Here is a 24,370-nt window from a genome sequence, read left to right as displayed (position 1 = left end):
TTTGAGGCTGTGTGACTTTGCTCAAGGTCACTTTGTGGGTTTCCATGGCCAAACAGGTAACAAACCATGTTCTCCGAAGTTATAGTCCAATGTTCAAACCACTATGCTGCACTGGCTCCTATTTCACTGTAAAAGGTAAAGGTAAACATTTCCCCTGACATTAAGGCTAGTCGCGTCCGACTCTGGAAGATGGTGCTCATCTCAATTTCTAAGCCGAAGAGCCAGCATTGTCCATAGATATATCCAAGGTCATGTGGCCGGCATGACTGCATTGAGTGCCATTACCTTCCCGCCAAAGCGGATCTACTCACATTTGCATGTTTTCGAACTGCTAGTTTGGCAAAAGCTGGGGCTAACAGCTGGGACTCACCCCGCCCCCCCAGATTCAGACCACTAACTTTTCGGTCAGCAAAGTTCAGCAGCTCAGTGGTTTAACCTGCTGTGCCGCTGGGGACTACTCTGTACTCATTACTGTAAGGTAAAGGTTTTCCCCGACATTAAGTCCAGTCATGTCTGACTGTGGGGGGTGGTGCTTATCTCCATTTCTAAGCCGAAGAGCCAGCCTTGTCCATAGACACTGCCAAGGTCATGTGGCCGGCATGACTGCACGGAGCGCCATTACCTTCCCACTGGAGCGGTACCTATTGATCTACTCACATTTGCATGTTTTCGAACTGCTAGGTTGGCAGAAGCTAGGGCTGACAGCTGAAGCTCACCCCGCTCCCAGGAATCGAACCTGCAACCTTTCGGTCAACAAGCTCAGCAGCTCAGCGCTTTAACCCACTACGCCACCGGGGGCTCCTACTAACTACTATAATCAGGGTCAAATCACACAACTCATATAAGGGGATTTTATCCCATTCTAGATCAACCCTACCCACAAATATTTTATCAGGTATGTTATTTTATTTTTATGGGTTATGTTTCTATCCTGGCTTTCCTCTGATTAAGTAAATGCTGTGTATATGGCTAACCTTCCCCTTGCTTTATCGTCAAAGAAATTATGTCTTTGTGAGGAAGGCTGGGTTGAAAGAACCAGTGAATTCCTAAGCCACTAGCAACTTGAAACCAGATCTCCCAAGTCCCAGGGTGCATCTACACTGTAGAATTAATGCAGTTTGGCACTATTTTAACTGCCATGGTTCAATTATGGTAGTTGTAGTTTTACAAGGTCTACCAGTCTCTGCCAAAGCAATCTAGAGCCCACCAAACTATAACTTCCAGCATTCCACAGCATTGAGTCATGGTGGTTTAATTGGTATTAAACTGAATTAATTCAACAATGTAGATATACCTTGTTTCAGGACAGGGAGAATAACTAAAAAGCTGAGCTTTTTCACACTGCAAGTTTTAGCTGTTATTTTCTGATACTAACATAATAGTTGTTATAATTAGAGGAATCCTGAGTTTCCCAACCTAGAGTGTTTCAGCTTAATACAAATGGCCACCAGCTTGATCTCTCTGCTCAGCCTTGTTTCATTTCTACCTAGTTTGGCACCATCTCAGAGAGTGAGGACCAGACAGCACCATTCATCCCAGTGGCACACAACACAAGGCCAGGAGCTCCCCCTGTTGGTATTTGCCTGGCAACACAAGAGGGGAATAACCATCAACAAGACCTAAACTACAGTATATTGCTGGTGTTATATGTTTGAAGGTCAGTTACATGTATATCCTGCCTCTCCTCCAAAAAACCCAAGACAGCATATGTGGCTTCCCCACCACCCACCCCTCCCCAGTGTAAACAATATGTAGTGAGCTGGGTTTCTTCCACCAGGCTGATGGGTTTTGGAGTCCTTGTTAGAATGACAGTCAAGTGTAGACAAAGTGTCCAATCCAGTGTAGACAAAGTGTCCAAATCGCCTTGTTGGACATTTTCGACTATAGCTTCGCAGTTTGAGAAAAGTAAGAGGTATAAGGGCTGAGGAAGGACTCAAGGAGGAAATGTTTATCTGACGCTAACTGGCTTTCACAGTTCTCCCAGCTAAGGGATGTGATGAGTAACACTTGCACTTTGATTTTCTTTGTCCATGAACTAATTTAGTTGTGCGAGTTCATCTTTGCTAGGGAGATGTACTGCAACCCCATATGCAATAGGTACTGAATTTACTGGCTAGCTGGGGATAGTTCGGGTAGAATTAATTCAGTTTTATTGTTTGTATATTTGTATATTTTAAATTATGTGGTCATACTTTTAATTGTTAGCCACTTTGAGTCTCCTTCAGGAGAGATAAAGTGGATTATAAATAAACAAACATCATCATAAGAAAATAATAATAGAATTGCGGTAGTTTGAGGGCCCAATTCTATCATCGGCTGTTAGGCAATGCTGAACTTCTGTCATTAAAAGTAATTGAATGCTCCTATCAATGTTTGCATCATCTGCTGCAACCTCACAACCTCTGAGGATGCCTGCCATAGATGTGGACAAACATCAGGAGACAATGCTTCTGGAATATCGCCATACAGCCTGGAAAACTCACAGCAACCCAGTGATTCTGGCTATAAAAGCCTTTGATAACACATCTGCTGCATTATTTACTCCCAACAAAGTTTATGCTGTTGCAATACAATGTCTTACTGTTTGACGCAATGGGTTAAACCCTTGTGCCAGCAGACTGCTGACCAAAAGATCAGCGGTTCGAATCTGGGGAGCAGGGTGAACTCCTGTCTGTCAGCTCCAGCCTATGTGGGGACATGAGAGAAGCCTCCCACAAGATGGTAAAGTATCTGGGCATCACTTGGGCAACATCCTTGCAGTTGGCCAATTCTCTCAAACTAGAAATGACTTGCAGTTTCAAGTCACTACTGACATGGGAAAAAAACTGTTTGGCACTGAAAAAACTTTTGAGGAGCTCTGGGCCAACACACAATTCTGTGAGGTAATTCACAGAGGAAAGACGACATGGGAGAAAATTATTTAGTCTAAAGTCCTCCCAATGAGAAGGGAAGGACTGAACCCAGATTTCCTAGATCCCTATTCAACCTGCATACCACACCTGTGGAAAATGTGCAAACAGGTTTTTGCTTGAGTTCAAAAGTGCTCCTTTTATAGTATTTCAGCATCAGAACCATATCCTCTAAGAAGGTGGAAATAAATGGCCTTACTTACAACGGTGACGTTTCTTTGCTTTGCAGTGCGGCAAAGTGGGGCAAAGCACTTGAAGAAGGGGGCACAGGAACATAGGGTTGTAAAGAATATTCATAAAGTTTCCATGATGAGAAAGGCCGAATAAAAAAAACCTGTCAACAACTGCAAAATTTTTCACCCTATGAAAGCATCATTACTTCCTTTCTCTTCTTTGCCCTCAATATAGTCTTCTTCCTTATCAATAATTAAGAAGGTTTTGTTTCAAAAATGTAGCATTTTGTGCAAAATAACTCACAAAATAGAGTCTCCCAAAGCAAATCATCATTGTGAAAATGAATTAAAACTCTCATAATCTCACTCAGGAAGGAAACTATTTAAAGATCAATCCTTTATTGTTTTACTACAGATTACAAACCTGTCAAAATGTCAGAACCAATGGCAAAACATCCCAACTTAAGAATGAAATAAGCAAAGATGTTAAATGTTAAAATGAAAATGAGCATAGAGCTTTCCCTTCCTCCTCCTCCTCCTCCTCCTCCTCTAAGCTTTATTGTTGGGGGGGGGGGGGAACCAACTCATTTTGTCCTTGCCATTTTGTGAGAAGAAAACTTCAGCAGTAAGTTATGAGGTTCAGTCTACCGGTGAAATCTATTACAGCTTGCCAAGCTAATATTTATACATCCACTTATTATTCTCCCTTTGGAAGAGCTGTTTTCATGATTTCATTTTGGAAGGAAAATGGATGGGATCCAAAGCAGCCAATAAACTTTTGTTGTTTATGTTGCCTTCAAGTTGTGTTTAACTTTTGGCGACCCTATGGACAGGGTTTTGCTTAGCAAGATTTGTACATGAGGGTTTGCTTTTCCTTTCTCTGAGGCTGAGAGTATGTAACTTGTCTAAGGTCACTCAGAAGGTTTCCATAGCCAAGGAGGGATTTGAACCCTCATCTCCAGAGTCATAGTCTGATGTTTAAACTGTTACACCACACTGGCTCCACACCAGGTCACAAGAGGGATCTTAACTACTTTCCCTTGTAGCCCAGCCACACCACAGCTATCTAGTTTCTGACTCTCACCAGCAGAGGGTAGTCCAACACAGGCAAATGGATAGTCAAATGACTGTAAACGCAGAACCACCATCACATCACCATAGGGCTGGCAATGCCCCTCTCCCTTTTTTTTGCAGCAATAGGAAGGTATCCAAAGGTTTGGCATTAAAAACCAGTTTACTGCACCTGACGAGAAAGTCATGTGCCAGTTTTGCTTTCCAACCAAAGCTCTGAGCACAATCATCCCAGATCTTTTCAAAGCCACTCTTGGAAGCAGAGACCAGAAGTTTCAATGAAGCAGCAAGATGCCCACGTGAGACTTCAGAGATCAAAGGAGCTCATGTATGGACACGGGATATACATCTCTCAATGAATACAGAGTGAGGACAGCAGAGGCACTGCATTTCAGCTCTCCAACGCCTCTCCTTTAGGACTACATCCTTCTGGTGTTTCCAATGAGCCACTGTTTATTTTACTTCTCATTCATTCTTACTGGACTGTCAAAACAGATTGCATTTTGGCAGGTAGTCAGCACTAGAGTCTGAAAAGCCAAAGCAAATTTCCTGAGCTGTTTCCCTAAGTGATCTTAACCTGCATTGCTTACCAAGCTCCCATCATCATATCCCACAAAGGGAATTCTCAGAAAGAAACAGACAACCATTTCCTGCCTGGCCAGGTGCACTGGAGTGTGTGCAACATCCTGAATCAAGGCTTGGTCATTTTGTCTATCTGGGTGGTAAATCTCAAGAAGCTTGACTCTAGTATGGACACTGGCCATGATAATTTTTTTTGGTTGCTGGTAGCGCAGTGGGTTAAACTCTTGTGCCGGCAGGATTTCTGACTGACAGGTTAGTGGTTCGAATCCAGAGAGAGTGGGTTGAGCTCCCTCTGTCAGCTCCAGCTCCCCATGCACGGACACGAGAGAAGCCTCCCACAAGAATGGTAAAGCATCAAACATCCAGGCATCTTCTGGGCAACGTCCTTGCAGATTGGCCAATTCTCTTACACCAGAAGCAACTTGCAATTTCTCAAGTCACCCCTGACATGAAAAAAACTAATCCAAGAGTAAATTTTACCAGCTTTGCATTTGATAAGCCTGTCACTTATTTCATGCAAGTACATTTCATGCAGACTTGTATATCAGATTTTCAAGAATGGATCTCCAAGCAATCAATGGCATTTTCGCCAGAGCAGCTATTAATATATTACAGAAAAAAGAACGAACAATAATAGATTTTATATATAGATACAGCTATATGTTTTACTTAGACTATTATAAGTGAATTGACAATGTATGTCTACTTTCCAAATGTCCTGATTTGTAGAGATGGTCCTGATTAATCCTTTGTCATTGTCCCACTTTTTTCTGCTGTGTTTAAAATTTTCTCTCTCCTCTCATTTTCCTCCTTCATTCTCTGCTTACTTTGGTTGCTGCAAACTGAGTTCAAAGCAAAGTTTGTGCTCAATTAATTCAATAGGGGGACAGGAGAGGAGGGGGCAGATTCTTGTGCTTTCCAGTGGACTAAGGCAAGATGGGAAAGTTATTCAAGGTGCTGATTTAACCTAGCTATGTCTTGGAAGAGTGAGACAAGACTCATGAGAAGAAGAGGAGATGGAGAAAACATTCCAATGAAAATCAGTTTACATCACAGAGGGGTCAGGATAGACAAATACAGAGGGAGACAAGTCAGGTCACTCCAACTATCTAACCCTATTATTACTGCCCACCGTAAGGCATTCTTCACCCTTCAGGGATAAGCACTGTTGCAAAAGAGAATGCCACTGCCCCCACCACCCACTGTTTTGGTGCCCCGGGGGCCTCACCTGGCATCCCCAAGGGCCAGGTGTCCAGTTCAGAGGTCCCTTTGACTTTGGTGAGGGGTCAGAGAAAGAGAAGGAGAGAAAAAAATGGGGAGGAGTTATACAAACAATCCTACCCGAGCCTGCACCTCCTGGGCCGGAAGCAGCCACGGCCTTACCGTGTTGAAACCCGGGAAGAGGCCCACGGCTGGCTGCGCCTCCATGGGGAACGATAGGAAGGGCTTGAGATCGAGGGGCGGCTGCATCATGGCGGGCGGTGGGCGCAGGATGGCCGGGATTGGGCCCGCCCGGCTCAGGCTGCCTAGGCAAGGAGAGAGAAAGGGAAGAATCAAGAGCCTGTGGTGCAATACCTGGCTGAGACACAGCCATCAAGGTTGCTTTCTCCCAATGTGTTTAAACCTCTTGTTCTTGCCATCCCAAATAACTAACACTAAATCCTCTGCTATCTGCACTGGTCCAACTGAACAGATATAGCTCTCTACAGCATGGAAAGGACCTTTCTGGCCTTGCTGGCTTCGTAGCTGCTACAGATGATGGAATAACATGAGGTAGCCATCATCCCAATTAAGAAAAAAACATGGAATACATATACAGTGTAGAATTAAGGCAGTTTGACACTACTTTATTTGCTATGGCTCAATGCCATGGAACATGGGAGTTGTAGTTTGGTGAGGTACTACTAATGTGCTTTGGCAATGAAGGCTAAAGACCTTTTAATCTAAATGTCATGAGACAAATTGAGAGGTCCGGAAGAGAGAATGGCTCCTTCTACACTGCCATATAAAATCCAGACTGTCTACTTTGAACTGGATTATCTGGCAATGTAGACTCAGATAATCCAGTTCAAAGCAGATAATGTAGATCTGCTTTGATGATCTGGATTATATATCAGTGCAGAAGGGGCTATAATCCCCACGATCCCATAGCATTGGGCCATGGTAATTAAAGCAGGGTCAAACTGCAGTATAGACGCACCCATAGTTAAATAAGCAGGATTTCAAACCTATGTCTTTAAAGAGGCATAGACCTATATCCTAGGCCTGGAAGGATGAATCTGTGGGTGTATCCACCCTAGACATGTTTTTTCCCAACTCAAATATAAAGAAATTTAGGCATTATGAATAACAATAATAATAATAATAATAATAATAATAATAATAAGTGATAATGTCACTTCATTTCAGGACACGAACACTCTGCAAAGCTTGCATGGTCACAACAATGCGCACCTGTGTTTTTAGGAATTTTATCTACTCAATTACTCATTTCTAAATTAATTTAATATCATTTTTTCAGATGTTCCTGCTTGGGTTCTTTTTCTTGCATAGGATGTCTACCAAAGATATCCCACCTCAAACCCATTCACTTGTTATGGTTGGAGAAATAGGTACTATAAACCACTAGCTACCTTAGCTGGTGAGATTCTGGGTGTTGTAGCCCAAAAAAGTAACTTTCCCAAGTTCCAGGATCATGACAACGATGCCTCGTGGCAAATAAGTTGGCTAGTTTCAATAAGGTTCTACTAAGCTATATAGTTTACCAGACACTCTATACAATGTCAACCAATATTTACAGACAATATTCACATTGATGTGCATGTTTCCCCCCAACAGAAAGAGCTGTTTTTCTCTCCTCTCCTATCCCTACTTGCTTACATAACTATTTGTGCATCCAGCCATCTGTCCTGGAAAGTTCAGTGATAATTGCACATTATCTAGTGCCTACTGCAAAGGCTGCAAAGAGCAGAGGTGAATCTGGCATGCTTTCTTTTCCCTCTCTCTCCCGCCACACTAAGTAGGGGAGAAGCCAGTTCATGGTAAGGTGAAGTTGTCAGAAAGAGATTAAACTCCTGGTGATGGTGGGGTGTCAGTTTCAATCCTCCTTTTTGCAACCTCTCTACACAAAGCAGCAAACTCATGCGGGGTGTTAACCCATCTCACAAGATGATTTTTTTTGTACCTCCCTGAGCAGTAGGTACAACAGTGTGTGTGTGTCCAGTAAATGATATAGTCATCTCAAAGACAAGCTCCATCAGTTGAAATTAGACATGCAGAAGCACTCACAAACAGAACTAAGATACTGGAAGATGACCTTGGTAGGATGCTGTAGAATCCATAGACACTTTTATGTCAACCCACTTATTCCTGATATATGTCACCTTCACAGTGAATTCATCCATAAGGCTGTTCACTCTGGTTTCTGTATCAATGTGCATTTTTCAATTAAAAAAAGTACAGATGAATTTGTATTTAAATTAACATTTTTCAATTGTTTCCCTTACAAAGCGTACACTCCACAGAATGATCCCCATCTTATTCAAGGGATAAGGGATTTTTTTTACTTCAGAGCCTGCCAATGTATACATGATGTTGACTTATGCATGAGTATATATTAGATATGGGCAAACCCAGGCATAGGGGCCAGATGCTGCCCTTTCGGCTCTTTTCTTAGGCCCTCCTCTCTCTCACCATCCTATCCTTCCTTCCTTCTCACTTTCCTTTCCTTCTCCTGCCATCCTTCCCTTCCTTACCTCCCTCTTTCTACCTCCCTCCTTCCTTCACTTCCATCCTTCCATCTTTCCTTTCTTTCTTCTTTCCTTCCTCCTCATTCTCTTTTTTCTTCCTTCCTTAGCTTTCCTTTCCCTTCCCCTCCCTCACTTCTTTCTTTTCTTCCTTCCCCTTTGTCTTCCCTCCTTCCCTCCCTCCATTCTCTTCCACCCTCCCTTCCATCAATCCATCCATCCAGCGTTCCCTTCCTTCCTTCCTCCTCCCTTCCCTCCCTCCCTTCCCTTTAGTCTTTCTTCCTTCCCTCCCTCCATTCTCTTTCACCCTCCCTTCCTTCCATCCATCCATACATCCGTTGTTCCCTTCCTTCCTTCCTCCCCCCTCCCCTTTTGTCTTTCTTCCTTCCTTCCCTCCATTCTCTCTCTCCCTCCCATCCATCCATCCATCCATCCATCCATCCATCGTTCCCTTCCTTCCTCCCCCTTCCCTCCCCTTTTGTCTTCCTTCCCTCCCTCCATTCTTTTTCACCCTCTCTTCTTTCCATCCATCTGCTTCCTCCCTCCCTCCCTTCCCTTTTTCCTTCCTCCTTTCCTCCTGGGGGATGTTTACCTGGAAGAAGAGACATTAGAGAGGGAGCATGAGAAGCATGTTTCAAGATTTATAAGGGTGCCCCATTGAGGGGGAGGGAGGGAGAAAACTGACTTTCTGCTGCTCTAGAGACCAGGACACAAGGGAGCAATGGTTTCAAATGGCAGGGAAAGAGATTTGACTGAAAAGATTAGGAAGAACTTCCTGAGATTAATAGCTGTGGAGAGTGGCTTAGGCTGCCTGGGAGTGTGGTGGAATCTCCTTCTCTGGAGGCTTTTCTGCAGAGGCTGTCTATCAGGAGTGCTTTGATTGTGCCTTCTTGTATGGCAGGGGGTTGGACTGGATGGCTCTTGGGGGTCTCTTCCAGCTCTAAGATTCTATATCAGGAGTAGACAATACAGGGTCTCATGGATACACTTTTTCTCTCCCATCCACCATCTTGTCTTGGCCAAGGCTAACCCTTTTGGGATCCAAACATTTTCCATCTTTTCTTCACTCTTTTCCTCCAAAAGAGAAGAGGAAGAGGCGGAATGGACAGGAAGGGGACTTAGGGAGAATCCCCCCCTCTTTCTCCCCCCCCCCACTCCAAATTTGCCCATGCAAATTTGCCCATGGTATATACTGTACTGTGCACCAAACAGAAAAGGAAGGAGATGTAGTAGCTACCAAAAACTGGGAGAGGCACACTAGCCTGTAGTGGACGAGGAAAACCCTCAGGATCCTAACTATCCAGAATCCTGGAAAACCCGTGGGTAGGATTTTATAGTCTTTATATATTTGGGCTGTGCCTGAAGATCATCTCAATATGAGTAAAGCAACAGAAAGACATTCTGCAAATGTGCTGAAACTGCATCATTTCTATAGGAATCTACAGTTGATTTTTGCTTTTTCAGGATGTGTAATTTAGGATTGATTAGTAGCAAACCTCCTCCACCATTGAAGCTTATATTACACATTGTCCCAGATATTCATCTGTACAGATGTTTAAGACATACTAATGCAGTACATTTATGCAAATGAAGCAAAGCTGCTGCAGAGCTGCAAGTATTAAATGATTAATTGCAGCGACAACACTTAAAATACAAGTAAAAGTTTACCACCATCAACCTTCTTCCTCCACTAATCAATCTGAAAACCTGACAAGCAATCTTTGCTCTCAAGAGCTTTGTAAGAGCCCATCTTTATGTGCCTAACATAGAAGAACCAAGAAGATTATGGCTTTAACACATTACATTAAAATCCTATCTCAAAACGCTACTTTTCTTTCTGGCAGGAAATTCCACCTGAACATTAGGAAGAACTTCCTAATTGTAAGAGTTGTTCAGTAGTGGAACTTTCTGCCCCGGAATGTGGTGGAGGCGCCTTCTTTGGAGGCTATTAAATAAAGGCTGGATGGCCATCTGTCAGGGGTGCTTTGAATGCAATTTTTGTACTTATTGATGGGGGTTGGAATGCACGGCCCACAATCTGCAAAGGGCAAAACATTGTAAAACGTACTTAGAAGACAACAGCAATGCTCTTATCAAGTATCACAAAAGTCACCTTGATAGAGGCTTTATCTAGGCCTCTATCCAGCCTTCCAAGATAATGAAGAGACTACAAGATCCACAATCTCTCACCACTGACTATGCTGGCTACAAGCAGATGAGAGTTGTACTCCAGCATTATGTGAAGGGTTACATGATTCTCATCACTAAAGTACATAAATGTATTTAAACACGAGTTAAATGGGATTGACGGATTGCTTAATAGTCCAGTTGTTAATAGTTTTTTTTAAAAAAAATCATAGATTAACATTGGTTGATAGCCCTAACTTGGCAATGACATATTAATAATCTGCATCCTGCATTCAGATCACAGGATTTACGCTTCTTTTGCTCAGAGCCACAAATGTAAATGACTTAGTGAGGTCCAAAACACAGGAAATCTCCATCATTCTTGCAACCCCAGTCATTATCCAGGTTGTAGCTTGTCAAATTTATGACTCGAAAACATCACTACCACACATTGATCCCACGTTCCCCTGAGGGGAGTATCAAGGGAAATAATACAATCTGGAAACTGCAATGGAGATATTTGCTGCTAAATGGTTTTGCATCCAGTTTGGACACTGGCAAGCAAAACGCATTGTGTGATGGTGGTGATGGTGAATGCTCTGACTGCCTGAAAAGTACGCAAACATTGGTGAAATTGCCTAAACATGGTCATCATTCGTCATCGTTTTAAAACCATGTTAGCATTAACAATTCAAGAAGTAATGTATTAGTAATGTGTTGTGTATGTATGTATGTGTGTGTGTCTGTCAACTTATGCCAATCCAATGCATTTCATAGGGTCTTTAAAAAGGCAAGTTGCCACATGTTTTAAAACCAGAAAAATTTCCAAAAATTCTTTAAAATGCTAAACATTTATTTTAGAATAAGAAATAAACATTACTTATTATGGTTCCCAAAATAACTTTAGTATTAGCATTAAAATGCATAAGGAGGCCACAGGTATGCCATTGTTGGTACCAAAATGGATATATTAATGTTGTTACATCTGATGCATTATTTCCAGGCTCTGAAGCAGGAGTAAGGAGAAACTGCACAGGGATTGTACTGATGGTATCTGCAATGAAATTCCCCAGCCTAGTAATTCAGGATTAAAAGCTCTGATACACTAGGGTTCAGAGAACAAAATGTACCAAATAGAAAACAAGCCAGAGATACGCCGCCATAGTTCCACACTCTTTGATGCAGTGGAGGGGAATCCAGGAGAGATTCTCACAACAGAAAGTACAAGAAGAGAGACAAGATATGGATGGGGAGTCCATACAACCAGAAAGACTGCAGCTGTGGGGAATGTGCACTCCAGAATTCTAAGGCGCTCTTTGACAGATGAAAGCTGAGATTTTCAGTTGCGAGTAGTGTTGCTGTTGAGGAAGTCTGACAAGAAAAATAACAAGAGCAGCAGCATTTTCTACTTGTACAGTTCCTTGCGGAGGCTGGTTATAACGGAAGAAGTGGAGAATGTCTAGCCGTCTAGATATTTTGGATTTCTGCTCCAAAGGGCTATGGGAGTTGCAATATGGATGGCCAAATTTTCCTCACCTCTGCTTTAAAACCTATGTCACAAAGGGGATCTACACCACACAGCTATAGTCTTTTTGTACTCCTTCAATTATAATGCTGTCAACTTATAGAATGTTTGGATTTGTAGCTTTGTGAGAATGTCTGTTAGAAGTCTTCAGTACTTCAATGCAATGGGGAAAATTCTAATTATCTTAGAAAAGGTAAAGGTTTCCCTTTGACAATAAGTCTTGTTGAGTCCAACTGGGGGGTGGTACTCATCTCCATTTCTAAACCAAAGAGCCGGCGTTGTCCATAAACACCTCCAAGTTCATGTCACTAGCATGACTACATGGAGCGTCGTTATCTTCCCGCAGAAGTTGTACCTACTGATCTACTCACATTTGTGTGTTTTCGAACTGCTAGGTTGGCAGAAGTTGGGGATAACAGTAGGAGCTCTAGAACATGGCCATACAGTCTGAAAAACCTACAACAACCTAGTGATCCCAGCCATGAAAGCCTTCGACAATACAGTGGGAGCTCACCCTGCTCCCCGGATTCGAACTGCCAACCTTTTGGTCAGTAAGTTCAACAAACAGACAAAACACAAAGTTTGCAAGCTTGGTAGTTGATTAAATGTCCTTTGACCATGGGGCCTCATGGGCTGTTGGGTCTTACTGTCAATACAGTCTTTCTAATGTTCAAGTTAGCACCTATCCTCCTGTAACTTCAAACCATAGATGTGCATCACAGAACTGCTCTGCCACCTTCTCTTTGTGGTCGCCCTTGGGGGCATTTAAAGAGCATGGTCCTGTCAGTTCTCAGTCTTCTCTTCACCAGACTGAACAAGCTCTTTCAAGCTTTCCTCAAATGTTTTGCTGTCCCTTATTCCTTTCTATTTTTAAAAAATCTACTTTAAAGTTTTGAACTGTGGTGCTGGAGGAAAGTTCTGAGAGTGCCTTGGACTGCGTGAAGATCCAATCAGTCCATACTCCAGGAATTAAAGCCCAACTGCTCACTGGAGGGAAGGATACTAGAGACAAAGTTGAAGTACTTTGGCCATATCGTGAGGAGACAGCAAAGCCTAAAGAAGACAATTATGCTGGGGAAAGTGGAAGGTAAAAGGAAGAGGGGCCGGCCAAGGGCAAGATGGATGGATAGCATCCTTGAAGTGACTGGACTGACCTTGAAGCAGCTGGGGGTGGTGACGGCCGACAGGGAGCTCTGGCATGGGCTGGTCCATGAGGTCACGAAGAGTCGGAGACGACTGAACGAATGAACAACAACAACAACTTTAAAGTTGTGTTTATATTGTAAAAAAAAAGGTTAGGTTTCGCTGAGTTTCAACTTTTACACTAAGTTTTCTTTAGTTGTGTTTGCAAGAGGTTGTACACTGCTATGAATCTCATACTGGGAAAAAGATTGGATATTAAAGAAATAAAGAAATATTTTAAAAACTTGGCAAAATGTGTTTGACCAGAAGAAGCTGTGGGATAAAACCCATGGATACTGAGACCCTAAAGAGATGCCTCTGCCAAATCCTTTAAGCACCCATCATTTATACATCTCCTAACTGGGAACTCTTCTCCCCTTTTCCTCATCCTCAGTTGATGGTTGAGGGTGTTCAGTCCAGGAAGTGGGCAGCTGTAGTACCCCATACATTTCTGGACTACAGCTCCCATCAGATAGAACAGCCAGTGTGTGATTACTGTGGAGGTTGCTTTAAAAAGCACAAGATTTGTCCACTGATGTTGTAGTCAGCGACTTCTCTCTATGCTACTGTTTCTGATGTTATCCAAGCCTGATCATTAGGAAAAGTAAGGAAAATGCCTCGAGCAGATAATATGGGGTATCCAGGAAGAGGAGTGTTGTTGTACTTGGCTTTCTGACCCAGAAGCCAAAATAACAAACCTTGTGCACAACAGATTATGCATTTGCTCCTCTGCCACTGGTCTTAACATGACTTGACTAGATGAGCACAAACGTGTAGAGACAGAGAGGACAAGACAAGAACAAGACAAGACATCATCCCAGGTGTGAAGTACTTAATGTTATCTCTACTACCACTAATTAGAATGAAGTTGGCTCTGCAGATTTCCTGTGAAAAACTACCAATGGTACAGCTGAATCAGGTTCTACACAAGAGAGATCCCAAAATGAAAGACTTTGTACTTTGAAAAAAGAGAAAACTTGTCAAATATAAATTTAAAAAGGTAAAGGTTTTGCTTCAACATGAAGTCTAGTCGTGTCCGACTCTGGGAGGTGGTGCTCATCTCCATTTCTAAGCCGAAGAGTCAGCGTTGTCCATAGATGCCTCCAAGGTCATGTAGCCAGCATGACTACATGGTGCACCGTTACCTTCCTGCTGAAGCAGTACCTATTGATCTACTCACATCTGCATGTTTCCGAACTGCTAGGTTGGCAGAAGCTGGGGCTAACAACTGGAGCTCACCACATCCCACGGATTCGAACCGTCGATCTTTCAATCATCAAGTTCTGCAGTTTAGCGGTTTAATGTACTGCTTTATTTTTACTCACAGCAGGCAGGGAAAGGTAGTGGGGTAGGAACAAGGTTGCAGAAGCTGTGGTTAACAATTGGAGATTACCCTGCTCCTTGGATTCAAACCACCAACCTTTTTGTCAGCAAATTCAGCAGCTCAGTGGTTTAATCTACTGTGGCACCGGGAGCTCCAAAAATAAAGTGGGAGTATACAAAAATAAATCTTATTTTCCACCTTACTGTAAGTTTATGATTGTTTATATTTTGAATTAGAAGTATATGGAGGCACCAAAAACTTTTAGGAGTGAAGGGCCTCGAAAAGACTTGATCCAATCCTCTTCAGAGTTTTCCTCTTATGTGGCGTGTCCCTTGGGAAAGCCAGATACAATTCCCTTTAGTTTGTCACTCACCCTCTCTCAACTTGACCTATCTGCCAGGGCTGTTATGAGAACAGACAGAAGGGCAGTTTGCCATGTATCTTGTCCTGACAAATAGCAACTTATTGTTATTGTGTGGAAAGGTAGTCAAGGGCTGATGCAAATATTACACTAAATTTGTAAAAGGGCAATTTTCAAGTGGTGGTGACACCACAGGGAATACGCAACATTTCACAACCCACACACATATCATGTAGTTTAGCATCAAGACCTCAGGTCCCCTAATAACTCTACTTTGAAACATGATGGGACTGAAGAAGCGTATTGCACCAATGTTTATAGAACGACATAAATTATAAAGGACCTGCCTTATTAGTGAAGCATGCTATAGACAAAAGGGGATACTAAAGTTAGAGGACAGAGGTCCTACCATAGGTAAAGGTTTTCCCCTGACATTAAGTCTAGTCGTGTCCGACTCTGGGAGTTGGTGCTCGTCTCCATTTCTAAGCCGAAGAACCAGCGTTGTCCATAGATACCTCCAGGTCATTGGCCAGCATGACTGCATGGAGCGCTGTTACCTTCCTGCTGGAGCAGTACCTATTGATATACTCACATTTACATCTTTTTGAACTGCTAGGTTGGCAGAAGCTGGGGCTAACAGCGGGAGCTCATTCCGCTCCCCGGATTCAAACCTGTGACCTTTCGGTCAACAAGTTCAGCAGCTCAGTGCTTTAGCCTACTGCACCACCAGGAGCTCCCAGGCCCTACCATATTCATCCATTTTTACTGAGAAATTACAGTTGCAGGGCAATTCTGGCTGGCAATTCTTCCAGACTTGTAAAGTATGTTTTTTAAAGACCATCCTTCCATCCACATTGCAGAACTAAAACATTTTAATGCCACTCTAACCACTATAGCTCCATTCCATGGAATCCTGAAATGTGTAGTTGGTGCAGATTAGAGAACCACTCACAAAATTACAACTCCAAGAATTCTATAGCATGGAGCCATGTTGGTTAATACGTTGTCAAACTGCTGTAACTTTGCTGTGTGAATGCAATCTCTGTTAAAAGCTTCAGATGGAGCTGAAATGAAACCATTTTCTGGAGTTTTTGTTCAGCAGAAACACAAAGAAGTCTCCATATGGGATGAGATAAAGGGGTGAAAGTTTTCTTGAAAACTCCTCCTCACCACCACTTTTTCCATGCTGTATGATTCGTAGTCTGGGCAGCAACAGCAGTCATGGTATTCCCAGATGACCCAGTAGCTATCCAGTGCCAACCCTCCCTTACCATGAGGCACAAGAAGTCTTGTCCCTACTTGGGGTTGCATTATGATGAAGGCATGACATAACACAAAGGACTGTTAGGAAGCCAATCAGGGTAAGGGCAAAACGCTCTGTCTCCAATGCAGGGAAGGACTAGGGTTGTGAAAATCACTTTTCCTCATTGATATAAATGTATTGGGTCAGAGTTGACATCCAAATTTAAAAAAATGCAAAACGTAACAGGTCCAGGGCTGTCCTGGCCTCTGAGTAGGCCCCAACTACACCTTCTGCCCACAACTGAACGTTTTCTCTTCTGATCCTCCCAGCAGGCTTCCAAGCACTGAGACCTTCTGGGCATGCTTCTTAAAACTTGACTGATGGACAATAGAGGAATGGCTTCAAGGTACAGGAAAAGATTCCATCTAAACTATAGGGAAAACTTCCTGATAGAAAAAACCGCTCAACAGTTAAATATGCTGCCTTGGAGTGTGGTGGAGTCTCTGGATGCTTTTAAGCAAAGGCTGAATGGCTGTCTGTTGACAGTGCGTTGGTTGGGTATTCTGAATGGTAGAACAGGAGACACAGTGGCACAATGGGTTAATCCCTTCTGCTGGCAGAACTGCTGACCTGAAGGTTGGAGGTTCAAATCCATGAGATGGAGTGAGCTCCCATCTGTCAGCTCCAACTTCTCATGTGGGGACATGAGAAGCCTCCCACAGGAGAGTAAAACATCTAGGCATCCCTGGGCAATGTCTTTGTAGATGGTAAATTTTCTCACATCAGAAGCGACTTGCAGTATTTCATGTTACTTCTGACATGATAAAAATGGTAGAATGGGGTTGGATTGGTTGGCTCTTGGAATCTCTCCCAACTCAATGTTTCTATGAACCCGTGGCCTTTCAAATATTGCTGGACTTGAGCTCCCATCAGCCCTAAGCTAGCATGACAAAGGTTATGGACAGTGAAAGTTGAAGTCCAAGAGAAGCACTGGCTGTTGGAATTGCTGGAGAGTATTTATGTTCCCTCTAACCGCTCAAATGCTTGGCAGTGCCTTACTTCAGCCTTACACTCAGTGGTGTAGTGGTACATTACAAAGTGAAGATCCTATGGACAGTGACAAATTGCAGTTGTGTTGACGTAAAACAAATTCTGAAAGGAACTATCCCTACCAGGAGTAGGTCTTTTGTAAAGCTGTTAAGTCTTGTTAACTTAATTCCAAACCAATATCTGATATTACAAGTGTGGTATCTCACAAGAACACATTTAGGATTTACTTTGTTTTAACTTTTATACAGGCCTCCTTAGGTTGTTCAAAATGTTTTAGAATTCCTTCCAACAGGAAGACAACTTTTAGTTCACTTCTTCTTGGGGAAAAAGGGCCTCCCCGAGCCCAAAATAGTCGAGGATGGCCCAAAGTTGCCTCCTACCTACGTCCACAAGTCACTTAGGGGTCCTCCACACAAATTTTGGACTCTGGTGCAGGGGGGGGGGGCACATAAATGGCCCATTGGGACGCACTTTCTCCACCCCATGATGGAGCAACACTAATGCAAAGAATCACAGAATTTCACTGAAACTTTCAATTTAATACAAAAAATACAGAGTCTTCCAGCCTCACTAGCTGTTTAAAGAACACAATTCATCCTTATTTTCAAACTGGCATGCATGTCTTTGAAAGATGTGTATTTGTCACTTGTCACAATTTCCTCAATGTTCGTTCATTTCTGGTAGGGAAAAAAAAAAACCAGGACCACCTGCCACTCTTAAGGCTCTCTTGTGTCCTTGTCGTGCCCAGCCTGTCCCTGGCACTCTTGCTTGAGAGGACTAGGATGGCGCAAGGGCTTAGAGCAGCTTAATATCCACTTTTACCCAACAGCAGAGTGGCAAGGCTCCAGAATGGGAGCTAGAGGATCTTTCCGAGAGACAGGGAGATAATAAGGCCCTTCTGGTTTTTAAATCAGAGAGGAAGAGAGAGAAGCCACAGCAACTAAGAGGACAAATGCCCTTACCTAATATTTCTAGTGCTATTATTATTTGTGGCATGCCCTGCTAAATGGGGACAGTCTTCCTTCGGGAACCCATTCTGCCCTTTCCACTGTTAATGCTCAACCCTGGCAGATCTAAAGTCGCTCTGCAAGGCATCAGAACAAAGGCATGCTCAGATCCTTACTGCCCCATTAAAAGACCTCAAACAGCCCCAAACATGTGGTCATGAGAGGGGGCTCTTGAAAGGGGGAGGGCAGTGATGGCTCTAGGCAGTGGTTCCCAGCCGTAAAATAAGGTCTGCAACTCTAGATTATTAAATATGATTTTCTGTGAGTGAGAAGATGGCGACTACTGGATGGCATCTGTTCCATATCAGAAATTAGAGCTGATGTGGTCTATCCAATGCAAGTTTCTGAATCTGCACCCCAATTAACCAAACTGAATCTAAAGTCAACCAAAAACCGATTCGTAACCCTTTTGATACTAATGTCGGATAGTGGTCCCTGGTCAAAGTGGTCCCTGGTAAAAAAAAAAAAAAAAGGTTGGGAACCACTGCTCTAGGAGAAAGTGGTCTAACTGGAAGCTGGAGAACTTTCATGGGCCTTTAAAACATTTTGAAGTAACTGGAGAGTCTCTGGAACTGTTTTCTATGCCCCATTTTTCATGTGACTCCCTTCCACCACAGCTCCTATAGCATGCACAACTTAGGCTTTCTCTCATACTCCTGGCACACACTGGTTTCTATATTCTTCTTCAGACAGCAGGATCTCTGGGTTGGGTCTGGTATGCTAATATGGGATGTGATTGCCAGACTAGAACACCAGCACCTCTTCCATGTAGAAATCAGTTGCTTGTTTCCTTACACTATATTAAAAGAGTCTTGGGGCCCTTCCACACAGCCCTATATCCCAGATTATCAAGGCAGAAAATCCCACAAAATCTGCTTTGAACTGGGTTATCTGAGTCCACACTCAGATAATGTGGGATTTTCTGCCTTGATATTCTAGGATATAGGGCTGTGTGGAAGGGCCATCGCCCCCTCATGAGCCAGATTTGAGATTGCATACTTACTATGAGAGCCCTTCCACACAGCCATTTAACCCAGAATATCACGGTAGATAATCAACAATATCTGCTTGGAACTGGATTATCTGAGTCCACACTGCCATATAATTCAGTTTACTGTGGATTTTATACAGCTGTGTGGAAGGGACCTAATTCACTGCTTGTTGAACTATTCATCTTGACCCCAAATGAAGTCTCCTATTGGAGTCACCAAAATTTTGGCAACGGTAAAAGGTTTTTGAATGTCACACAGTAGCTGTTTTAGACATTTACATGAATCTGTTAGCAATGATGTGTAGTGTTTACAGTGGATTTAGCAGAAAATGCTTCAGCTGTACTTCATAAACAGGGAAACTTGTTTAGCAAGCCTTGCAAAAGCTGGTTTATTGTCAGTAAATGTTTGGTTTTCATACCTATTTAATATAGAGCTTTTTCCTTGGGGGCTCCCCAACTCTGGAATTCACTACCTGGAGAAATTAGGAAAGCCCCTACCCTAGACACTTCTAAGGTGTCCCGGCTCTTCCGTTGCGCCTTTGGTGAATAGATACTCAATCCCACATTATCCCTCATATGCAATGTTCTATCACTGGAGTATATATTCCCCCTTGTGGGAAAGCTTGATTCCACAACTCCCCCATAATGAGCTCTCCTCCGCAAACTATCTGTTTCTCTTTTATCTCACCGAACTTTTAACTAGCTTTAATTAGTTCTTCTTTTAACCATTACATGTGGCCCGCCCATTGTCCATGTGTTTCTGTTTATTGTAATTTTATATTGTTGTATATTCATATGTCCTTTGTAATTATGATGTTGTTTATTGTTTATTGTTTGTGTTTTTGGTTTGCATTCGGTCGTTCTTTATTGTAATTGTTTTTCGGGCTTGGCCCCATGTAAGCTGCTCCGAGTCCCCATCGGGGAGATGGGGCGGGGTACAAATAAAATTTATTATTAAGTTTATTATTACTGTATTCCATGGTATGGAGCCCTGACACTTCATGTGGTATTAAACTGCTGCAGTTGTGTAGTGTGGCTACCCTTTTAGTTATGCACTGGTTAAAAAACAGTAGAGGAGGAATGCTGAGAGCTCAATATCTAGGAAAGCCCTAAACCTTGAGTAGATAATGTATAGCTAACCAGGTATTTTGGACTACCACTCTCATCTGTATCACCCTTGCAGCCAATGGGAAGGGATCGCAGGAATTGTAGTTCCAGACACCGGGAGAACCAAATGTTCCTTCTAGCTGTTCTAGATGTTGGAGGAGTCGCATGGAAATTTCCAGTAAGACTCTGCAGCAAAAGCCAGTGACAAAGAATTAGAAAAACAAAACAAAAAATCTGGAAATTTGGGGAGGGGGGCAGGCAGGCAGATGGCTGCCCATGGATACTTCCATGCAAAACTTGGCCAATAGTTCCCCCCCCCCCCACACACACCCACACCGTCTCAGTGCAAGAAAGGGGATTTTCCATGAATGTGGAGGAGTTTGAGATTCTCCCCGCCATTCCCACCATCAGCCGCAAAAAAAGCCAACCATCTGCCTGTGTGAATAGAAGCATGTTTTTTTCCCCCTAACGAGGCCACGCAGAACATCAATAAAAGATGGCACTGCAAATGTGTGTGGGTGTCGACAGCAGGGTGCGCGTGTGTTTGGGTTTGTGTATAGTAAGGAAAAGAAGGCATGACGCCTCCGAACAATGATGGGTGACTGGACATATGCCAGCAGCCAGCCACCTGGGGGTTTAGGTCTGGTTTTTGTTTTGCTTTGTTTTTTTACATGAAACGTGATGTCCCAAATGGGGGGCCGTACTCTCCGCTTCTCCACTCACATTCCTAAACCTAAGAACGTGAAGAGGCTATTTAGGTCCTGAGGGAACGAGAACCGGCTCACAGCATTTTTGGAACCGGAGAAGCGGGTAATTGCACACAGCATTTTCACTGTCCGGTTGAGCAGAGACTGCTGAGGTTGTATCTACATTGTAGAATTAATGCAGTTTGACACCACAATAACTGCCATGGATCAGTGCTCTGCAATCATGATTTTACAAAGTCTTTCACCTTCCCTGCCAAAAAAAGCACAGGTACTGTACCAAATGACAAACAATCCCACCACATTGCACCGTGGCATCAAACTGCATAATTCTACAGTGAAGATGCACCCTGGGAAGCTTTTGTTGGAAATCCTAGTGTTCAGTGCAAGTCTGTGCAGAAGAATCTCACCGTGTCCCCCACCAATCTTTATGGGACTTTAAATCTAACGCTTAAGATTATTAATTGATGGGAAGGTGCTTTTGTCTGCCGAAGACAACTTTTTTCACAGGGACTGCCTCTGGTGGCAGAATCTGAGAGGCAGCAGCAACAGTTGCTTGGGCAAGTGCCCACAAGTGAGGGACACCCTCACAGCACCCCAAAAGAAATGCATTTCCTCCACTGAAAAGCTCCTTAAATATAACGCAAGGAGATATATAGGCTTTTGACAAGGTCCCCATGACTTTCTGGCAAACAAATTAGTCAAATGTGGGCTAGGCAAAACTACGATGAGGTGGATCTGTAATTGGTTAAGCGGACGAACCCAGAGGGTGCTCACCAATGCTTCCTCTTCATCCTGGAAAGAAGTGACGAGTGGAGTGCCGCAGGGTTCCGTCCTGGGCCCGGTTCTGTTCAACATCTTTTTAATGACTTAGATGAAGGGTTAGAAGGGATGATCGTCACGTTTGCAGATGACACCAAATTGGGAGGGATAGCCAATACTCCAGAAGACAGGAGCAGAATTCAAAACAATCTTAACAGATTAGAGAGATGGGCCAAAACTAACAAAATGAAGTTCAACAGTGACAAATACAAGATACTCCACTTAGCAAAAAAAAAATGAAATGCAAAGATACAAAATGGGGGACGCGTGGCTCGAGGGCGGTACTTGTGAAAAAGATCTTGGGGTCCTTGTGCACAACAAGTTAAACATGAGTCAACAATGTGATGCAGCAGCAAAATAATCCAATGGGATTTTGTCCTGCATCAATAGGAGTATAGTGTCTAGATCCAGAGAAGCCATGCTACCCCTCTATTCTGCCTTGGTTAGACCACACCTGGAATATTGTGTCCAGTTCTGGGCACCACAATTGAAGGGAGATATTGACAAGCTGGAATGTGTCCCAAGGAGGGCGACTAAAATGATCAAGGTTCTGGAGAACAAGCCCTATGAGGAGCAGCTTAAAGAGTTGGGCATGTTTAGCCTGAAGAAGAGAAGACTGAGAGGAGACATGATAGCCATGTATAAATACATAAGAGGAAGTCATAGGGAGGAGGGTGCGAACTTGTTTCTGCTGCCCTGGGGACTAGGATGTGGAACAATGGCTTCAAAGTACAAGAAAGGAGATTCCATCTGAACATGAGGAAGAACTTCCTGACTGTGAGAGCCGTTCAGCAGTGGAACTCTCTGCCCCGGAGTGTGGTAGAGGTTCCTTCTTTGGAAGCTTTTAAACAGAGGCTGGATGGCTATCTGTTGGCGGTTCTTTGAATGCAATTTTCCTGCTTCTTGGAAAGGGGTTGGACTGGATGGCCCATGAGGTCTTTTCCAACTATGTTTCTATGATTCTATGAATATATAGGACCCCATCAGATGCAGAGAGAGGAGAGTCTTCTACCCACTTCTCTCTGTTGCGGGAACAGATTCCCACGGAGCCTATCACATGACATAGGGAAACTTCCGGTGGGACTCCGTAGGGCTCTGTTTCGGAAGCAGAAAGGAAGTGGAGCCCAAGGTATTACTTGATTTCACATTGAAGAAAGAGAAGAGGAAGTAGGGAAAAGTGCCATCAAACTAATGTAATTGTGTAGTTCAGACTTAGTACCCTTCCACACAGCCCCATATTCCAGAATATCAAGGAAGGAAATCCCACATTATCTGAGTGTGGACTCAGATAACCCGGTTCAAAGCAGATATTGTGGGATTTTCTGCCTTGATATTCTGGGATATAGGAATGTGTGGAAGGACCCATACTCAAATAAAGAAGCAAGAGAAAGGGTGTCTTGTCGACACTGGCTGTGCAGTTCTACCAATTTTCTCCAAATTTAATCGGCATTCCCGTCCCATCCTTGATTCCTACTAAATTGCAAAACTTTTTATTATTTTGTCTTGTATTCCCCACCCCCCACAAAGGCAGGGGATAGAAGAACAGCTACAGTGGCCTCCGCCAATAACTCCAGCATCAATGTCAAAAGACAACCAGAAAGGATGTCAACCTACAGAAGATTAAATAAGCTCAGAGGCAGAAGCTGTGGTGGTTGGATGGAAGAATAATCTTACGATGAGCAGTTTCTCTAACTTCCTTCAAAAGCGCTTTTCCTGGGTGATGCTTTAACAGGGTTAAGATGAGCTATAAGCTTACTTTCACAATTTATATCTTCGGGCTGTATAGCATTTCTGAGCTCAGAGGCAGGGATGCGGCAGTGCAGTAGTGATGAGGGAGGGAATGGAAAGCAAAACGTTGAAGCCACTGAAGGCCCTTCCCCACAGCCATATAACCCAGAATATCAAGGCAGATAATCCACAATATCTGCTTTGAAATGGGTTAACTGAATCCACACTGCAATTTAATCCAGTTCAATATGGAGTTAATACAGCTGTGTGACCAACCTTGACAGTTATCTCTATTTATATCTGGTTTATGGCTTTGTGGGGAGAGGGGAGAATAGGTATGTGCAGCATGTCGTTTTTACCTAATGGAAGGCCCACAGTGGGTTTTTTTCCTGGTGGCTTCCTTCGCCCACACGCTTGCTTGCATATGCAGGAAACTGCTCAGCGATTATGTAAAAGGGACAATGCTGGAAATAGCACAAACTACGCATGGTGATTCCTAGTTCCCCCTTTTCCTTCCTCTTCTCCCCTCTTCGCCCCTTCCCCTTCAACCACCACCACCACCACCATCATGAAGTTGTCTTCACTTCTTCAACCACATAGAACAGGTTTCAGAAAGAACAGGCCATTAAGGATGTTCAAAAGTGGGGCAAGCGTGCAGAAGGAGGAGGGGCACAGCTGGATCAACCACAGATCAAGGGTGGCCTTGCAGGAGAAAGGA

The 24,370-nt window shown here is 43.4% G+C and overlaps 1 protein-coding gene across 4 annotated transcripts in view; it reads right to left on the bottom strand.

Moving 5' to 3' along the window:
- ZNF385A (zinc finger protein 385A) overlaps window positions 1-24,370 on the bottom strand; it is a 213,318-nt gene that overhangs the window by 128,024 nt on the left and 60,924 nt on the right. Inside the window, exon 2 of one of the 4 annotated variants that reach the window (XM_060762930.2) lies at window positions 6,077-6,261. The exons of 1 other annotated variant lie outside the window; for it this stretch is intronic. In XM_060762930.2, coding sequence (XP_060618913.2) covers window positions 6,077-6,261 — 185 coding nt within the window. The remainder of the gene's footprint in view (window positions 1-6,076; window positions 6,262-24,370) is intronic. 2 more of the 4 variants (XM_060762931.2, XM_060762932.2) reach the window with 2 other exon arrangements.

The sequence above is a fragment of the Anolis sagrei genome, chromosome 2, assembly GCF_037176765.1.
Source record: "Anolis sagrei isolate rAnoSag1 chromosome 2, rAnoSag1.mat, whole genome shotgun sequence".
Taxonomy (NCBI): Eukaryota; Metazoa; Chordata; class Lepidosauria; order Squamata; family Dactyloidae; genus Anolis; species Anolis sagrei.
This window is presented reverse-complemented; position numbering and strand designations above follow the sequence as displayed.